Genomic DNA, 18472 nt, shown 5'->3' with positions numbered 1-18472 from the left:
TAAATTACATATACAAGGTTTTCTAAAGCGTAAAAATAAAATCTGTAAGGTTTCCACGTTATAGTACTTTATTTTACAGAACTTGTTCTGTACAATTTCATTTTTGAAAATATCTTCTAGCTGAACATCTGTAATTACTAAAGACCCAGGTAAGTATAGTTCCAATTGAATTGGACACAAAATTTGTGTAGATGCATGGTGGCCCTTTTCTTTACTCATTTTTTCAAGAAACTGGCTACCTCCAGCTTCCACTGAGAKCCAGGTTCCGTGCACAGAGCCTTTGTGTGTATTGAGTTGGGTTCCATCCATTATCAGTRTAGCCATTACTGTAATGTTGAATTTACACGCCTGAGATGGAGTAGCTGTTGCTTGCCTTGAATAATGTCACCACTTCTCTTAGACATTTATGTAATAGTATCTCAGACAGAAACTTTTGAAACTGCTTCCAGAAGTGATTTGACAGAGTTTGGGTTTTGTACACATATGTTTGTCAGATGAAAAGTGAGTATTGAGAGAGCATTTTTTTTCTTGTCCTAATCAGCGTTTTTTAAAGCTGAATTCCTGCAAGTGAAAGAAAAGGCATGAGGATGCCTGCCTTCTCTTTGAACAATCTGGGCCAGCCTTGTAGAAATACAGAGAGAAAATCTAGATGCGTGACTAATATTGCTGATTAATGATCTGGAAGGAATTTGTAAATAGTTGCATCTTAAAAGCTAAATCTGGCAGCAGTATGTGTTGTCAGACAGAATATCTGTGCCATCAGGGAAAACAGGAGAAATGGCCTGAGTGAGCCTGACTGGAGCATGCAGAATGCACCTGGCAGAAGAGCAGGCAGTACGGTGCTCAGTCCCAGGGCATTTCCCGTATGCCCACAGCACAGGGAGAAAAGGAAAACCTTACATGAAAACCTGGTTGYTCATGGAATATGGTTCTTTGTCCAAGTTCACTTATTTGTTGCAGGACAAAGATTAACAAGCAGTATGGTGCCATACTGCACACAATATAGATGCTGGCTGGTCTCAACTTTYAGAAGTAGTTGCTTGACTGCATGTGCTTAATTGTGTAAAGAATAAAAATGAAAGAAATAGGTTCCACTCACCCTATTCCATTCTCCATTCAYATTCCATCACCTTGCCAAGCCTCAGCTGGGGGTTTGGTTTGGCTTTCACTAGGAGGTTTGCTTTTGCATTTTGCTATTACTTTTCCTTTTTTTTTCTTTCTGACCTTCTGCATTCATTCTGACCTTCTACAAAATGTGTAACATCCTGGCTCTTTCCAAGCCATCACTCCATTTTTCAGCTGCCCCCTGATTAATTCTATTTATAGCCAAGCACTTTTAATTTCTGTTCTCTTTTCTGAAGTAACACAGGTAACATTTCAGACCAGTATTGGCGCAGGTTTGCAAATGATGAGGTGTACTTTGATTAGCAACTGGCCAACTTTAGGGATGCTTCAGTTGTAGACATTCTCACAGCTGTATCTGAGAAGTTACTTCACTCCGACAAGAAAGCAACAAACCCTTGCCATCTTCTGAAAACAGCCACTGTCTGAAATCACCAATTTTCACAATACCTTGCTTCTAAAAYTTTCTTTTATTTGCGTGATCAATACTACACAGGGAATATGATCCCTGTCTCAAAGGAAATTCCATTTCATTGTTTTTCTTCTTATTTTCTCTTAGAACAAAATTGCTWTCAGATATTTTCACCTTTCCCTACTGCTTCAGACTGGCCTGCGGCAATTTAGGATTGTTTGGGTTTTAGAAGTACCACTACTGATACTTACCCCATATATTAATTTAAATAAGTTTGGTTGGTTTTTTTTTTTTTATTTTTTTTTCATAATGCTTTAAAGCTTCTTTTTCTTTTAATCACTTTTAGGAAATGGCCAAGATTCTTAATCATCCAAGAGTATATGCTTTTCTGCACATACCAGTCCAGTCAGCTTCTGACAGCGTGCTCATGGACATGAAAAGAGAATACTGTGTGGCAGACTTCAAACAAGTAGTGGATTTCCTTAAAGAAAAGTAAGTCTACTAATATTTGAGAAAATGACGGTGTTGGGTTTATTGCAATGTCAGGAACATGTGGCTGAAAACACAATTATTTGCAACCTCATAATTAAGGTATGAAAAAAATGAGGTTCTTTAAGCTTTCAAAGTCTTTGAGTTTTCTGTAAGCCTCTTGATGTGGTTGGCCCCTTTGCTTAAGCTTTTATAAGCATCTTAAATCTCTGCATGACATGCTTTTAATTTGTCAATATATTCCTAATCTTTTTCAAATAATGCATTCTTAAATTATCTTTTATACGTAAACTACTATATATAGAGTGCTTGAAGTTGGAGTTACTGAAGTTGTTTTTCATGTGGTTTTTGAGCATTGCACACTTTGTGTACTAGAGATGATACAGCTCTGGCAAATGTAAATGGGTTGGTTTTCTGTGTGTGTTTGTTTGTTCTAATATGTATTTTATATCCTATATCTTACGTAAATTTACATCAATATAACAATACTCTAATCTTGCTTAGGTGACTGATGAGTTCCAGATTAATTTCAAAATTATTTCCCTTAACAACAGAGCTAATTGTGAGAAATGAAGAATGAATGAATATTTTAATGAATGTATCATTAATATATTTACTTAGACTACTATACCAGGATGAAAGCTCCATCCACCTGCAAAGTTTTTGTAACTACAARTAATAATTTACTATCCAAGGAAGTATTTTCTTTGCTTTTAAAAAGTTAASAGTGMCATATTTTGATGGATATTTCTGCACCGAGTGTCCAAAAAATATGTATCTGGAGAATAATTTCTGACACCTTGTTGGGCTACTTTCTCTCTTTCTGCTTCCTTTGTTTGTGCGCTTGTTCAATGACTTAAGGGCAGTGGCATTGTACTTTTGACTCTTAGATTGCATTAAAACACTAAAATATTAAAATATTTTCATAATCATTTTCATAATCAGTTTTCTGTGATAATTGRARAATTCAGAAGTCTAGCTRYGTAAAACATGTCATGTAATGGCTGCATGGGAATTATATATAATATAATAAGAAAGAAAAACAAACGTGACACAGTAGAATTTGCAAGCTGAATGTGTAAGTTATAGGACATTCCTATGCATCTTGGACAACTGATGGAAATGGAGCTGCTTGTCTTCATACAGTTGATTTGCATTAATTTTCCACCACAAACAATGCCCATGAATTCTTGGCATTAAATTTCATGTGACTATGGATCAGTGTTAGTTTTTAATTAACAGTTGTATTRTATTCCCACGTATCTTAAGGGGAACTGTGTCGGTTTACGTCTTAGTTGACTTGAAGCTGATTCATTATTCTCTTCAGTAGTTTTAGCATTGGCAGCTATGATCATAACAGCAGCTGGATTTTCGATAACCTAGTATAGCTGGCACATGTTGGGGCATATGGGGATTTATTAAATCATTCAGCTCTTGCACACAGAAAAGAGGGAATTACTTAATACCCAAATTTAACCCAGCTGGTTGCTGAGTCTACAGTAATGTATGTCATACGTCTTTTTCCAGGGCGTTTGTTGTAGTGAACTTAACAAGGAAGAAAACTGGTTCGATGTCTTGATTTTAAAGAATAATAAACTTTATTTATCCTGCTTGTTAAGAAACTACCAAATTATCTAGAAGTTCCTGTTAGAAAATAGTCTCCAGATATTAAGATGGAAAGTTCTTTGTACCGTGTGGCAGCAGGAAAAAGAAGCTATGCAAGGCAGAGAAAATATTCTGGATATTTGAACATGTGCTCATCTGTAAAATGAAAGGTTTTTTTCTTTGCACTTAAGAGCATAGCATCTTCGTTTGTGGACTKTATTCTTGTGACAGCAGCCAGTATTACATTTCCATGTAGATAGTCCCATAAAGATTTCAGCACAAAATTTGCCAGAATTTGACGAGGCTGCAGACAACTCCAGAGCCTAGAGCCAGAATAACTAAAATTAAATAGGTGTTTAAACTACTTTAATAGCCAAAAGGGATTATTTCTATCTCCCATTTATCAAATTGGTAAAATAAACCAAAAGTAGAACCCCATATATCTCCTTTCTCTATTGCTGGGGCCATAAAGTCATCTAGAAGCTTCCTAGACAAAATGTACAAGGATTTATAAGCAGATTCCATATGTCATCTTTGTCTCTAGCATGTGGCAGCTGCTCTGATATTAACTTCACCAAAAGTTTTATTGATCCAAAAATTATATAGGCCGACCTGCTGAGGAAGTAAAGCTAAGCATCAAGGAATGTTACGGCTATCAGTTCAGKGTTTAATAATTTACATTCGAACATCTAAGCACATAAAAATTAAATAAAGCAAGTAAAAATGAAAGGAAAAAGGAAAAGAATTAACCATGCCATAATTTTTGTTTTGGAACCCCAAAGATACACCAMGTGATTTCTGAATCTTTTTCTCATGCCAATAAAACACTCTGGGGCWTTTTTCCCCAAGAAGAAACAATGCATTTTCTTCCTCTGGAGAGCTATGAGTGACTGCAGAGGTGTCTTCTTCAGAGTGGGTATTTATATATATCCTGCTGAGCACRGAATACCTTATAGAGAAATTAAAGTTCTCCAAGAGTACTCCAGGCAGAGGACTCTCTATTGAAACTCACTTTTTTAAAAGAATGAAACATTCTCGACACTCTGTTTCTGTGAAGTTAGAAATGTCACAATTTTCCTCTTTTTGAGAACTCTCTGCAGGCATAAGCAATAGAAATGAACTTTAAAAATCAGTATGATGTTCTAGTGCTGGCTTTTGAWATGCAACTCTTTGTATTTCAGAACCATTCTCCCCAAACAGGTGAAAACATTTTTTTGTTTATTATGGAGTTCTGTGGCAAAATGCATGGAATATAAAGCAAGAAAGGGAAATCCATTAGACTGTGAAAAACTGAAGTACAGAAGCCTTGTCTTATACCMTTTTTTAGAAATCTCTTCTATCATATTTTGCACTGTTTTGCACTGAAATTTCAGCAAATTCGAGTATTCTGGAAAATAACACTGGTGGAGTTGATAGGTCAATCTACATATATGTGGAGATAAATATATCTACATATATATATATATATATATATATATGTATATTTGCTGAGAATTGATTTCTAAACAATTCTAGAGAGCAACAGCACAAAGTGAGGGTGTATTAATGAATATAGAGGGTGCGCATGGTCTGTAAGGACTAGTGCCCTGTCTGGTCTCTGGGGACCATTACAGTATTCTGCAGGCACTATTCACTATTCACATGATTCCTGCATGAAATATTTGTTTCRATGTGTTTGCAGCTGAATACAGGACTTCTAGAAATTGCTGCTAAGTAAATTTAATCCAGGGACCAATTTAGTCTTATATCAGAAAGTCTTCATTTTTGGTGTCATTATATCATAATGTGAGTTGCTTTTCAAGTGATCTCAACTTTCAAGATTCAGCATAGATTATATTTCTGAAAGGTGATGTTTGTAGTTGCAAAAAGAACAAGACAGCTTTAATTATCTKGAAGTTTTGAAACTTAATCCCCTGAAATTTACTTTTGATGATAAAAGCAAACAATAGGAGTATATTTTAGTTAAAGAAACCTGAGTCTGAATGCCATATTCTGTAATTGCCTGAATAATCAGCAATGTGAATATATACCCATTAAAAAACCCTCAGACTGGTAATGTGTTTTCCAGATGTTATTTGCTTTTGTTGCCCAGACTATATTCTCTCACCTTATTGGTTTGTGAAGTGATTATGATGTTCATTGAAGTTTATATTCATCTTTCCTTGCACTGCTGCTTGATAGGAGAGTTATAAAACCAAATTCTAGAAGAATAAAAAAGTAGGAAAATTTAGAGCTAGACTGAAACACTATACCTTTCTGTTTTGGAAAACAATGTAATGCTGAGGAAAATCTGGGTTTGCCTTCCAGTTTGTTTTTGTTTGTGTTCTGAGATAGAAGCTTAACATTAATTGTGGGTGGCTGCTGCTGTTCATTTGAGACTGTCTCATAATTCAGACTGGAAACATCGAAGCTTTCCAATATCATCTAAAAGCCAGCAAACTTGGGCTGCCAGAGAAGCCAAAGCTCTGTCATCCAGAAAGTTCTGGGGTTTCTTTTCACTGATTCCATTAAAATCAGACCTACTCAAAAGCCTCTCTGAGCCTCCATTACTTTTAGCTGTAATCAAGTCTTGATTTTTCAGCATATGTAGATGCATAATTACATACCATTGGAAAAAGGCAGTAGAGGACCTAAAGTAGCACATGTGCGCAGTGGAAAATAAATCACAAGCTTGGAAGGRAATTAATCACTCAAGTGCAAACTCAAGACCTAATTGCCCAGCAGTTACAGACATGCCTGGCATCCAATGAAACTAGATATACTGTCCAAATTGAGAGAAGGTGTTACACAGTCCTTTTGGGACAGCTACCTTCAGCGAGGCTCCCTACTTGCCTATTGCTTTAACAGGAGTTAAGCTGATAAATGGTATAGCTTCAGCAGCTTCCTAGGCCTCTCTTAATTCTGTTTTTAAGGATTTAGGGTGGAYTCAGCAGTCACTGTCTCATGTTTCTTTTGATCTGCCCTGATTTTGTCTCTTTTGTTCCAGTGGCAGCCAAGCTGCATCTGCTTGGGCCTTAGTCAGGCTGCTTCAGGATGGAATAACATGGCTGGGAGCAAAGTGGACCCTGGTACTGTCTCCTCCTAGGCAGGGTAGTTTTCACAGCAATAGCTGTGTTTCTGCATGGAACTTTTCACAGTCCACTTTCTCAATATAATTTTGYCCAGTGTGTTTCAGTACGGCTACTCTTGCCTTTCTGAGCAATTTGACAAATTTCTTTCTCAGGTACCAATCTTCCATTGTGAGGTTTTTTCTTTTCTTGGCATTGTAACATGTACCACGAGAGCTTGTGTGATCAGCTGGTTATAATGGCCTCCTTCTGTATTTGTTGTGTGTCTTGCCATTCAGAAGTCTTTGGCTTAAAAATTGTCTCTATTTTATAGCAGTCARTTCTGACTGAACTAATGAACATCTTCCCAATAAGAAATATCTTCCCAAAAGGTTGTTTCCAAATACTATTATTTGGATAATCAAGGAAATTCCAAACCATAAATAACTTGTCACTGTAAATAATTTTGTTTTGAAAGATGTCCATATAGCAAGCTCCTGAATATTGCTAAGTTCATATGAGAAGATAAACAGCTAAATGAGTTATCATCAAATTTGCAGCTATTCCAGATAACCTGCAGTTTTAAAGCTGTCCCAAGCCTGGTGGCAGCAGTATTCTCTTCATCACACTATCGTGACACTGAAACTAGAATTTGAAAGCAATGAAAAGAATAATTTTAAAATAACCATTTACTATTTTTACATACCTTTTTCTACTCACTTTCAAAATGCAGGTAATTATGAAGTAGACTGTATCAACTCCCTCACTTATTTTTGTATAATTTTCTTTCTCAAAATGCKCTTTTGTTTCTCAGAGAGAGACGTTGTTGAGCTCATTTTGCAGACGTGCAAATTGTGTCCCTAACAAACCTTGACAAGTCTTTCAGGTTTGGGCTTTTTTTAATAGGTTTTAGCACATCTGTTCTGTCAGTCTGACTACTGCAAATGCAAATGTCATCTGTTTAAAATCTTTATGACGTTCWCCGCTAAGAAATTGCTGAGTGTATTTGGTACTTATCTATAATTTTATACCTCAGTCTCTAGACTCTTCTCTTTACTCTGTCTTTTGTCTGCTCTTGGAGTCTGAACTAATCACTTTGCCAAACGTGTCTCTTTTTTTTTGTAATGTTTTAAATTAATTGAATGCCTTTAAAAGGTATTGAATTAGCAGCAAAACCTAAAATGTGTATGTTTTTCACCACACAGCACAAAGGTACATTCAGGTTTGTGTCTAGACTTGACCCTGGTGTTTCATAGCGTAGCTTTTGATGGACAAGCTCCTTTTTACCACAGGATTAGTTGTCTTTAGTTGTCTTGAAACTTAAATTTGGATTTTGCTAAGTTTATAACTTTTCCTGCCCTGCATTTGATTCACAAGGTCTTGGAAAGAGGTGTAATTAGGTAAGGGGTTTCAAAGGTGCTGAACACTTGCAAATCCATTAATTTCATTAGGATCTTTTGAACATCAACATTCAACAACTTACATTTCAAAAGTATGTTTTTTTTTAGAACTGACTGTGGAGAGACAAGCATTAGGTATTTCAGGATTTTTTTTTAATGCTGTTGTACCCTTACTTTTTCACAAGGAAATGTACTTTTCCTAGAGGGGGACTGCAAGGAGGGAAAGAAATATCTGCATCTTTGTTATCTTTGTCTTCACTGTTCAACAGATCGTTGAATCAGGTTTCAGTTTGTTCATGGAGAGACCTCTTTACTGTCACAGTRCACCGGATTAGATCTTTAACCACTTTAGAAATTACTCGTCATCATTTGCTAACCAGAGTCTTTCATGCCAAATGCATCAAGGATTTTGGAATTTTATGGGCTGTAGGTAAGGCTGTTTTAGTTATTGTGTTGTTTATGCATCTTGTCAGAGTGTAGTTCATATGTGAGGATGTACACATACAAATATGGAAGTCCAAAGCAAATCATGTGATGTGACATTAACATAAACTAATTACAAATGTACAGACAACTTTAAAGATTAGTTGATACTAAAATGTAACTTCAACCTGTTGATTTTTGGGGAAGACACTGTATAGAAAACTACGATTTCAAAATTTCTGTATGCTCTGTCATTTTATATGTGAAGTCTCTTTGGATTCTGGGAACAATTTGGATCTGTGTACTAACCTGYTTAAGCAGGATGTACGTAGTACTCCTATTTTAAAGCATTTTCTTCTAAATAATACACATGGTTTTCTGGACAAGAGAGAATCATTATGAGAGGGTTAGTTTTGGATGGTTTTCTCCTGGTTGTCCTGTAACTGTTCCACTCCCATAGTAAGAACTGGAGGATGAAGCTTGGGAAATAAAGTGCCCAGGATGAGCACAGCTTGCTGAGTGCAGACTTAGTAAGCACACAGGGTTTTTGCAGCTCAAATCCTTTGAGGTCACAACACCATGATGCTCTGCTTCGGCCAAAATTTGGAGGAATCGTTTTTTGAATGGTTTCTGGAAAGAGAAGATATGTGCCCTTATTAAATGCAAAAGCAATTTCATCTGATTATTATACTTGGCATACAAGCTGGCTTAGTCTTTACTAAATGTAAGTAGTGAAGTTGCTTGGAGTGGTACTTTCTGTATGCAGTTATGGTTAGTCTCGTCTTTTTCTGGGCAGCCTCAACTGCAGTTTTCTTCTGTAAAATCCTAATGTGGGAGTATTGTTAGATGATAGAGTAGAAATTAGGAAAGTACATCCAATTCAGTTTCTTCAGCGTAGCAAGATGGTATCTTTTTTCCTTTTCCCCCTGAGGGCATGTGAATGTGTTCTTTGGAAGYAATGATATAAAATCCATAGTAAGGACATAAGGAAGGAATTGTAAGCATCATGCAGTAGTGGAAGTAAGTCTTAAAGCATTTCATATTTATGAGTTTAAATGCTTGTTTGTACTTACTGGGAGGCTATATTTCTCTAGTGTTTTTAAACAAAATAACTAAAATCACTTTCGKTTTTTTTCTGAATGAATATTTTCATTGTTTTTCACTGTCTTGAAACACAGAACTTAGAACTTGGGGAGGCTAATTTGTTTTTAAAACAATAATTCATATCAGTTTCCTTAACAGCTGATTGATTTGGCATGTAATTCTGAGTTTTAATTTGTTCCTGAGCTTTTAAGCTTATCCAAACATATATTAAGATGAATAAGTATTTGTGATAGCAGATTACTGCACATATAAATCCAAGATACATGTATACTTCATAGTGCTCAGATATGCATCAGTAATTTCTGATAAATGCTATTAATTTTCATATTTTATACATTTAAGAAAAGTATTTGTTCATTTCAATGTGTACATTTTTCAGATTTTTGTCATAATACTAGGTAATAAGTTGATTTTGTAATTAAGTTTTTCTGATCATATAGGGCAGTGTAGGACGAGGGAGTTTTTGATGAAGGTGGTAGTGGACCAGCTGATAAGTGCTGATTGAATTTACATTTGTGTTGAACTTTTGATTTGGGAAAAGAATTGAAAAAAAATGAAGAAATAAAAAAGGCAATACTTCTATAGCTGATCAGTACTTTAATGGTTATTTTCTTTAAACACAAACTCCTTAAATTAAGAAAACTAGGAAATGAAAATATGCAAAACCTTTTAAACCTTTTAAAAGTGTAGCCATCCAATTAAACCACTGTTGTATTAAAGAGCCATGATAATTCTGCAACCAGGAGTTTTGTCAGTACATCCATTTGGGACAGTGATATAGATTACTTTGGCTAAGCTCAATTTTGTGTTTATGTGCATCTTATATTGGTCTGTATACTGTACTCAAGAGTTGATTATTCACTTTTTTAATGAGAATGAAATTTATGGTTGTAAATTTAGTATTACATGGCAAAGTAATCACAGACCCATAATCTTAAAAGGTTTGTGCACAAGAGTAGTGACTGTAACAGATGAAAGTTTATTTTCCACAGCTGAACTGCTCATCTCATGCACTAGTAATTATTTTTGTCTTTCTATTTTGTTTCTCATCATTATGTAGAACTCTCATTTTGTTTAATAGAAGTAATTGACAAAGTACGGATGTTAAATTGCTTCATAACACGAGGACAATATTGCAAATATGGTTACATGTAAAGGCAGAAGAAGCAACGTAAATTCTTCTCAGTCCACCTACAGGAAAATGTAATTCACATGCAAGTTCAAGCTAGAAAATATGTTAGTGAGTCCAAATGCCTTACACACAGGAGAATATGAAGCTGATTGTAAGCCATTTTGCCTCAAAACTGAGGAAAATACTTATTAGCAAAACACAGAGGCCACGGAAATGAGTAGTCTTATGTTTTTCTGTGGTTGGCCTCTGGGCAAGCCGTGGCCATTAGCAAGAGAAGCAGCACTTAGGTCAGAATGCAGTTTGCTACAGACTTGCAGTCAGCTCTGGGGTAATACCTTTTGGCAATTACAAACCCTGACAGATTTGAATCAGGCATCTACAAAAAGCTTTGTATTAAACAAAAATATTGATCTCTCTGAGCTATTTATCTTCACCGAAGGATTTTTATTGAGACAAACTTCAACATAAGCTTCCAAGTTACTACAGAAGTGGTAAACGCATCTGAAAAATGTCATGTGGTGGATCATAGGGCTGCTGCTAAATYTGTGTGTRTATATGTGTGTGTGTGTCCATGTCCCACAGTTATTTTTTTAGCCACTGGTCTGGGTGAAGGGAAATCTGCTGTCTGTCATGTACTGGCTGWATCCCAGACTCTGCAGAGTGAGGGAGGTGGACAGAYTATGGGTTTGGACAATAGACCAGCSTGGTTCCTCCACTGCACTGGSATGAGCACTCCCACACTACTGACTTAAGGTTTGGAGAGTACCTGAGTCACAYATGCAATCCTAGAAATGGCTAAGGAAGCCAGCCAGACTCACAGCTGTGACCAGTATTTTTTCATGTAGCATACTCCTGCAGTCTCCTCCACTACCCAAACCTTCCAATATAAACCCAATACACCTTTCTGCAGGAAGGAAGTTCTTATTGCCATTTATCACAACTTAGTGAACAGAACAGTTAGTACTTTGCCAGACTATTTCAGAGTGATGTACAAAAAGACTGTCCAAGTTGTCTGGTTTTTGTCTTCAAAAATKTTAAAATTTGATATAAAAGATTAGATATGCTTATGTTAAGATTTACATTCCTGCTTCGTTTTTGTCTTAAATATCATATGGAATTAATGGCAATAGGTCATAACATGCTTTTGTGCTGTTGATTACCTTAGATCATTTAGTTATGTTTTCTACCGAATGCAAATTTGTGAGGTATTTTGAGAGTTTTGATCATTATGAGAATAGCAGAAGCTGAAGTCTGTCTCTTAATGTATGTTTTCACAAAATACAGCTTTTACTTGACAGCATTTAAGTGAAGTACAGTAATTATGACATTAAGTGATGAGATAATATTTCTGTGTTTTCATTAATAATGCAAATAAACATATTTGTTCTTAAGGCAAATGTTCAAATAATTCTTWAGAACAAAAAATTGTTTTTTTCCATTGAACTAAATGTGCATTCAAATTGTGATTATGTTTATACAATGACAATGGCTGGGGATTTTTAATTACTTTTTGTAATGTAGCATCTCTATGGCATATGCTCCCATCCCATCCATGGAGTTTGCACAGAAATTAATTGTCCTTTCCATCAGACTTCTRGTTAAGTTTGAGCATCCTCCTTTTGCTTGTTAACCCTGTCACAAAAGCTTGTTTCACATGCTGTTTAAATACTCTTCTAATACTCTGGATGAATTTTTGGTATTAGTTTATCCTTTCTTTTCAAACTTCTATCTTGAGATTTTTCCTCTGATCTGCTGAGTTGGTTTTTTTTTTCCTTCCCCTGAAACAAGAATGTATTCAATGACCTGGTATAAATGTGACTTTTCCTATTTGTGTGAATGGGTTTTTTTTTTTCATTTTCTTATGGGCTTCCTTCATAAATAAATAAACTGCCTTTATGAGAAAAAAAAACACATTGCATTTGAATGCCTTATCTTTCTGATAATTGAGTCATTCATAAGCCAGAAACTCGCAACGGCATCCTCAGAATATTTACTTCCTAAATTCAGTGTGTTGTTTTGTCAAGTAAATCACTCACAGTGCAAGTTCTCGATTACTCCAGTAGCACCTACACTGCCTCCACAGGAAGCCAGACTTGAAGGCTTAGAGAGGCACAACCTCAAGGTGCAAGAGTGTGTATTCTCCTTGTGCAACTTTCTGCCAAGTCCTGAGACCTGAAGCAGGTCCAAAGAAATGTTTTTTTTTCCTGTGGAAAATGATGCCTTTGCAAGTTTGATAGATGCTCATAGCCCGTGGTTATACTGAGATGCCATTGTTGCACACTGCAGGTTGCCACAGTTAATGCAAAACTACCTCTTATGACCAAAAAAAGCTTGTTGTGGAATTATTAGCTGTGATTCTGGAGCACAGGATTTTAAAATCTTGCATTTTTCTATGTACTTTTGCACATGTACAATGTATTTCAGGCTTTTCATTATATTTTGGGAGTTCACTGCCATCCTGGTCTGTGAAGGTAGTGTGCTTTTTAGCTGGAAGGAAAAAGGGGATTTGAGCTGTAATCATTGATTCTCCTTTTGCTCCTGTTTTCCTTAAAGGCAAAGTAGCTCATATAGCATTTCTGAAGTCCTTTTCCAAGGTGACATCCAACATTCAGTTACTTTAGGAAAGTCAGTGTGTCTTGCTTTTCTCCTTAAACCTCCTGCTTTCCTTTACAGATGCTTATTTTCTATCCTGCCTGCATTTCAGCTTCTGTGTGGTAGGGGAGAGCCCTAAAGAGCAATCCCTGAAGATCTCGTGTATCTGGTGGTGAAGAGTTCAGGCACGTTAGCAGATTCTTCAGSCTCTCACAGTAGGTCAGAGGAATGTTACAAAGTCATGAATAGGGTTCACCTGCTGCTTTAATAGCTCCTTCAGTTAAACCTCACACAACTGCGCTCAGCATCATACCTTTTTCTTCTATTTTTTTATATGGGAAGTGGACCTTTGAAACCACTTGCATCTTTGCTAAGTGCTGCAATACTGTGGAGGCCGYCTAGGAAAAAGCTGCATTTGCCACAGCTCTCCTTCAGTCTTGGCTCATTTAGAGACACAGTGTTCCTTTCTTCAGATTTTCCATACTCTTGGATTATTTGCAGTGACTGCAGGAGTCCCTCTGAAGAAGAGAGGTCGTTTACTTGCCCGTAACAGATTTTCCTTTGAGATATGCTATCTGCATGTTTTCCTTTGAGATATGCTGTCTGTTTAACCCTTTCATTTAGCTGGGTGTCTCGGTTAGGTGTAATCAGTGAGGGGATTTGAGCCATTCCTATTACTGCACAAACTGCTGGCTGAAAGATGTGGGCCTGAAGGATGTTTCTTTGGATGCTGCTGTCATAAAACACATCATAGTCCAGTGCTTGCATACACCAMCATGTGATAACATGTTGGTAACTCATCTTCTCCGAAGTGGTTTATAAGTACATAACTGGTCTCTGCCTTCTCCTTAGMCTATTTCTGCTCTGTTATTTTTTGTTGATGACAAACCAAATGCCAAAGAGATTTTTTTGTTGTTACCATTTTCAAGATTGAGTTTTTCTCTAAAGGGAGAAATACTGACATTTAAACCTATTCTTAGGCTGAAAACTGGGGTATCTCCTAGAAGAAAATACAAGTGTCCTAGAAAGTGAAAACTATAAATTGTAATAAATATTTTCAAATTGTAATAAATATTTTCAAATTATGAGGTTTTTTTTTTCTGATAAGGTAAAATTCTATCAAAATCTTTAGTGAGATGCTTAATTGCTGTGTCTTCTACTCAAAACCCCCCAACCTAGTGAAATTCCTGGAACTTTAGTGCTGGCACTGAAACTGAAGGAAGGGAGGTGTTGTGAAGTATAAAGACTTGCAATAGATCACAGAGGATGAAATATTTTTCCTTAATGGACTCAGAATTTAATTCAATAAATAATTTCTGAGGTTGTCCCATGTTTTTCTACCTACTTCAAACATGTCTGAAACTCCCACCCTCATGGAATAAGCATTTTCGGAATGCTGTTACTTAGATGGTAGTTTTGCATCAATTGCTGAATATTTTCTCCATAATAAATGAGCCTAAATTGTCTGAGATAAGGCTTGTTTTAAAGCTTGTTTCATTGTTAATGATCCTAATTTGCCACTTCCTTCAGACCTCCTTTTATACTGTGCCTTCTGTTTTTCTCTAAGTAGGAAAGCCAGTTGTCTGTGTTAGGCCAAACAAGTTATACCCAGGCATTGGTTTTCAGATTGGGAATTTAGTTTTTGCACCAGTGTTGTGGTTCTTTCTGCCTAAGAATTCTGCCTGTCTTGTGCTGGTATTGCAGAGCCAAAAGGGTACTGTTGTGCCTGGCAGGCATTTGACAGGCTTTCCAGGTTCTTTAACTGATGGCCAAAGGCTATTTTGGAACATTATGGGATTTGATAAAATTGATTTCAGTGATATGGTCTGAATGCAAACACTGCTGTTTCTGCTGAATTGATTAGATTCCATTTTTGAATTCTACTACTCYGTATCATATTGTGCATATTTTATAACATTATTCATTACACTTAAGTAGACTTTACCAGGAAGAGTTTATGGTAACTATTAAATTCAAAGTTGTGTTCAGCTTGCAAACTTGAATAGTTATAACCATCTTATTTCATTGATTTGAGACATTTTTCAGTTCTCTCAGTATTGATTTGATTGAGACATCAGAACTACTGCTGTCCTTTTACAATAATGCTTTTGACGGTTTTCAGTTCTCTTCCATCTCTTTCATAAGTATTCCTTTTTTTGACTTCTCCCAACTATTTSGGGGCTTCCTGACATTTATAATTTTCCTTGATATAAGACTGATGCTAGTTCTTGAGTAGTTGCTTTGCTCCATCCTGATTCTTACTCCGTTTTCAGTTATAACTGTCCTGCCTAATTTAATAGTTGTGGSAGCCTCAGAGACTCTGTTTGGGTTCTGGGACTTCATGTGCCAGGTCCTTCTGTCTTACCWTGTCAAGATACAAGAAAATCTGTTTCCCTTAATCTTCAGCTATTACTCCTGTGCTTTGAATCAGGTTGCTAAACCAAATTGGTACTGATCCTATCTCTTACCTAATTACATATATTTATATGTGAGAAAGAAGTTACTCATCTCWGTTACATCTGTATTCATCTTCAACTGCTGTTAATTTTACCTGGAACCTTATTCCCTAAATACAATTTTCATGTATTACCTACCCAATGTTAATGGTTCAGTGATGCCAAAGAGCTTTAGTTGCCMTAATTGGAATGCTGTCATATCTTTGAATTCTTCATAAAACATGCTTTTAATTTTGTCTTTKATGATTCTTTAGTGATAACAACGTATTTTAGATTTTGTGCTAATTCTCTTTTAACTTTCAGTCTCTGGCAGGTCAGGTCASGTAACTGCTCACAACTTCAAGTTGCCTTAATTATTTCTCCACAGTATGAGTTTGTTAAATTTGAAAGCTTAATTTTCTGGCGATGTTCCTTCTTTAAAATGTAGAAACACATTTACATTGTGTGTGCTCCCYAGCATAACAGAGGACATCTGACACATTCAAATCCAAAATATTTCAGGTGACCMTCTTCAGGTCTTTTGTTTGAATAGTTGGGGTGGTTTTCTTCTCTTTTCTAAACTTCTGAATTTTATTTGAACTTCGTGAATATCTTTGCTGATACCWCTTCTCATATTGGTGTGCATTATTCCTTTTATGTTTGTCTGAATTTTTTTTTAAATTTCCCACTTAGTAACACTAACTTTAGGCAACAAAGCTACCACTTGATTTACTATTAAGATTTGTGGCTCTGTACAGCCTGTCAGAGACCTCCAAAAACAAGGCACCTGAACTTACACATGTTTAACAGTGTATTTTTACATACAGTGTAGTTTAACAGTGTATATTTATTTTATTTAAAGCTTTTCACTATGACAAAATACACTGATAATGATATGGTGAGCTATCCTATCTGTAATTTTTAAGGCATCTGCAAGTTAGTGACACCCTGAAAGTGAAGTAGTTCACTGAACTGAACAGAGAAAAATGAGAAAGAGCTTCCCTGAGACAACAGTGTCTATTGATTTTGTATTGTTTTAACTTTGTCATTGGCAAGCTAACAGTCTACATTTAAAATGCCATCYTTTCTCTTCCTGATTTTGCTTGTGATGTCCTGTATGTGTAGCTTGGTGAGCRTGTATGAATCTGAATGTCCTTCAAAACTTTTGAAGGAATGTATGTCGTATTTACTTCTGTTGACCCCAATATTCTAAAYTGATTTTGTGTTTTACAAAGAACTGTTCTTAAATTACTGGCAATTCTAGACAAAAAAAAAAGCTGCTACCAAAATATTACAAACACAAAGTGTGTAAGAACCTGTCTGGTTGAGGCCATCTTTCTGAGAGGTTAGCTGGGATATTTTAGAGCTGTTTTCCTGGTGATTTTGGTTTTTTGCCCCTTGTCCTCAGCTGCATAGCAGACTGAGCCCATTCCTTCACCTGGAAGAGAAGCCACAGTATTTTGTTCTAAATTATATTTTATTAACTGATGTATAAATTAATATTTTTATGGAGCAATCCTGTCTAATCTATTATATTCTGAACTCACCTGCTGTTTAAGTATACCTGTTAACAAAAGAGATACTTCTCRCAGCCATCCTGCTACCTTCCAGTAAGCCGAGTGAACTGTGCTTGCCCATAAAGATGRATATTATTTCTGGTGTGATTTCTTTAAATTCAGGTCATTATCAGAGCATRTCATGAATGGGATGAGACAGTGGTCTACAGACAGTGTTTGTTGCGTGCTGTCACTCTGGTGGTGCCCATTACCTTAACAGTCATGCCCAGTTCTTTCTGAATATTGTTTCAATTATACTTTTACATGAGTGAATGAATGAATAATTCTTTATATATGTCCTTTAATATATCAACTTCATAATTTCTTTAAATTTATTCTTACAAAGTAAATTCTCTGTTTCCCAGTGAYCCAAGTTATATTGCATTATGTTGATTGAAGTATGAATATACTGAAATATAATTAACTTTATCTTATCACACTTCAATTAGTAAAGCACACTGGATTTCTCTGAAGTTAAGCTCATGGGTTTTGGCTTAATAAGGAAATAGCATTGCTTGTGAGTCTGAAGTGTTACCTTAAAAAKGTAATTCTGAAGAGGTATAGATGTTGTGTTCTGAGTACATCCCAATCCTTGTGTCACACTTTGGTCAGAAGTGTTAAGACCATATAGTCACATTTGCCAGTTTATCATGGAATAAAAATGAAAAACTTTGGAGTTACATGATAGCAGCTTTGAATCTTTATGGACAAGGGAGTATGCTACTGGAATTTTGAGCCAAATACTACACTTATACTTAGAACTGAGAAATTTATTATTATTCAAATTAACTTCTTATGCTTCTGATAGAAGCATAATAGTTCCTTATGCAGCCTCTTTCCTGTACAGATATTGGTCTTTAAGGGAAAAGAAAAAAAGATTTAGAGAGGTGATAGTAAAAGCTTTTGACCTACCRAATATTTGATACATGAGGAATACTGGCTCTGAAAAACTCACATTTAAGAATGTATAGGAATGTATGGCAAAAACTGCCTGGTGTAAAACTGTAGCATTGTTTAGTTAGAGTACATGAACTGTGGATTAAATGTCTCTGGCTAACTGTCAGGAAAACTGYTTATGGCTGCTAAAACCTTGCCCTAGACGGCCTGCCTGCTGCTCTGGTAAAACTGTGACTCTCARATTTAATTATAGCAACA

General features: G+C 35.9%; 1 protein-coding gene across 2 annotated transcripts in view; it reads left to right on the top strand.

Annotated features, from left to right (window-relative positions):
- The window catches only part of CDKAL1 (CDK5 regulatory subunit associated protein 1 like 1), a 378644-nt gene that overhangs the window by 246593 nt on the left and 113579 nt on the right, over positions 1–18472 (top strand). For both annotated transcript variants that reach the window (XM_057377905.1, XM_057377904.1), the window contains exon 10: positions 1881–2026. In XM_057377905.1, the coding sequence (XP_057233888.1) occupies positions 1881–2026 (146 nt within the window). The remainder of the gene's footprint in view (positions 1–1880; positions 2027–18472) is intronic.

Source organism: Malurus melanocephalus, unplaced genomic scaffold (assembly GCF_030028575.1).
Source record: "Malurus melanocephalus ecotype Western Australia unplaced genomic scaffold, MMel_1.1 scaffold_332, whole genome shotgun sequence".
NCBI lineage: Eukaryota > Metazoa > Chordata > Aves > Passeriformes > Maluridae > Malurus > Malurus melanocephalus.
Note: the sequence above shows the minus strand (reverse complement) of the source record. Positions and strands in the feature narration are given on the sequence as shown.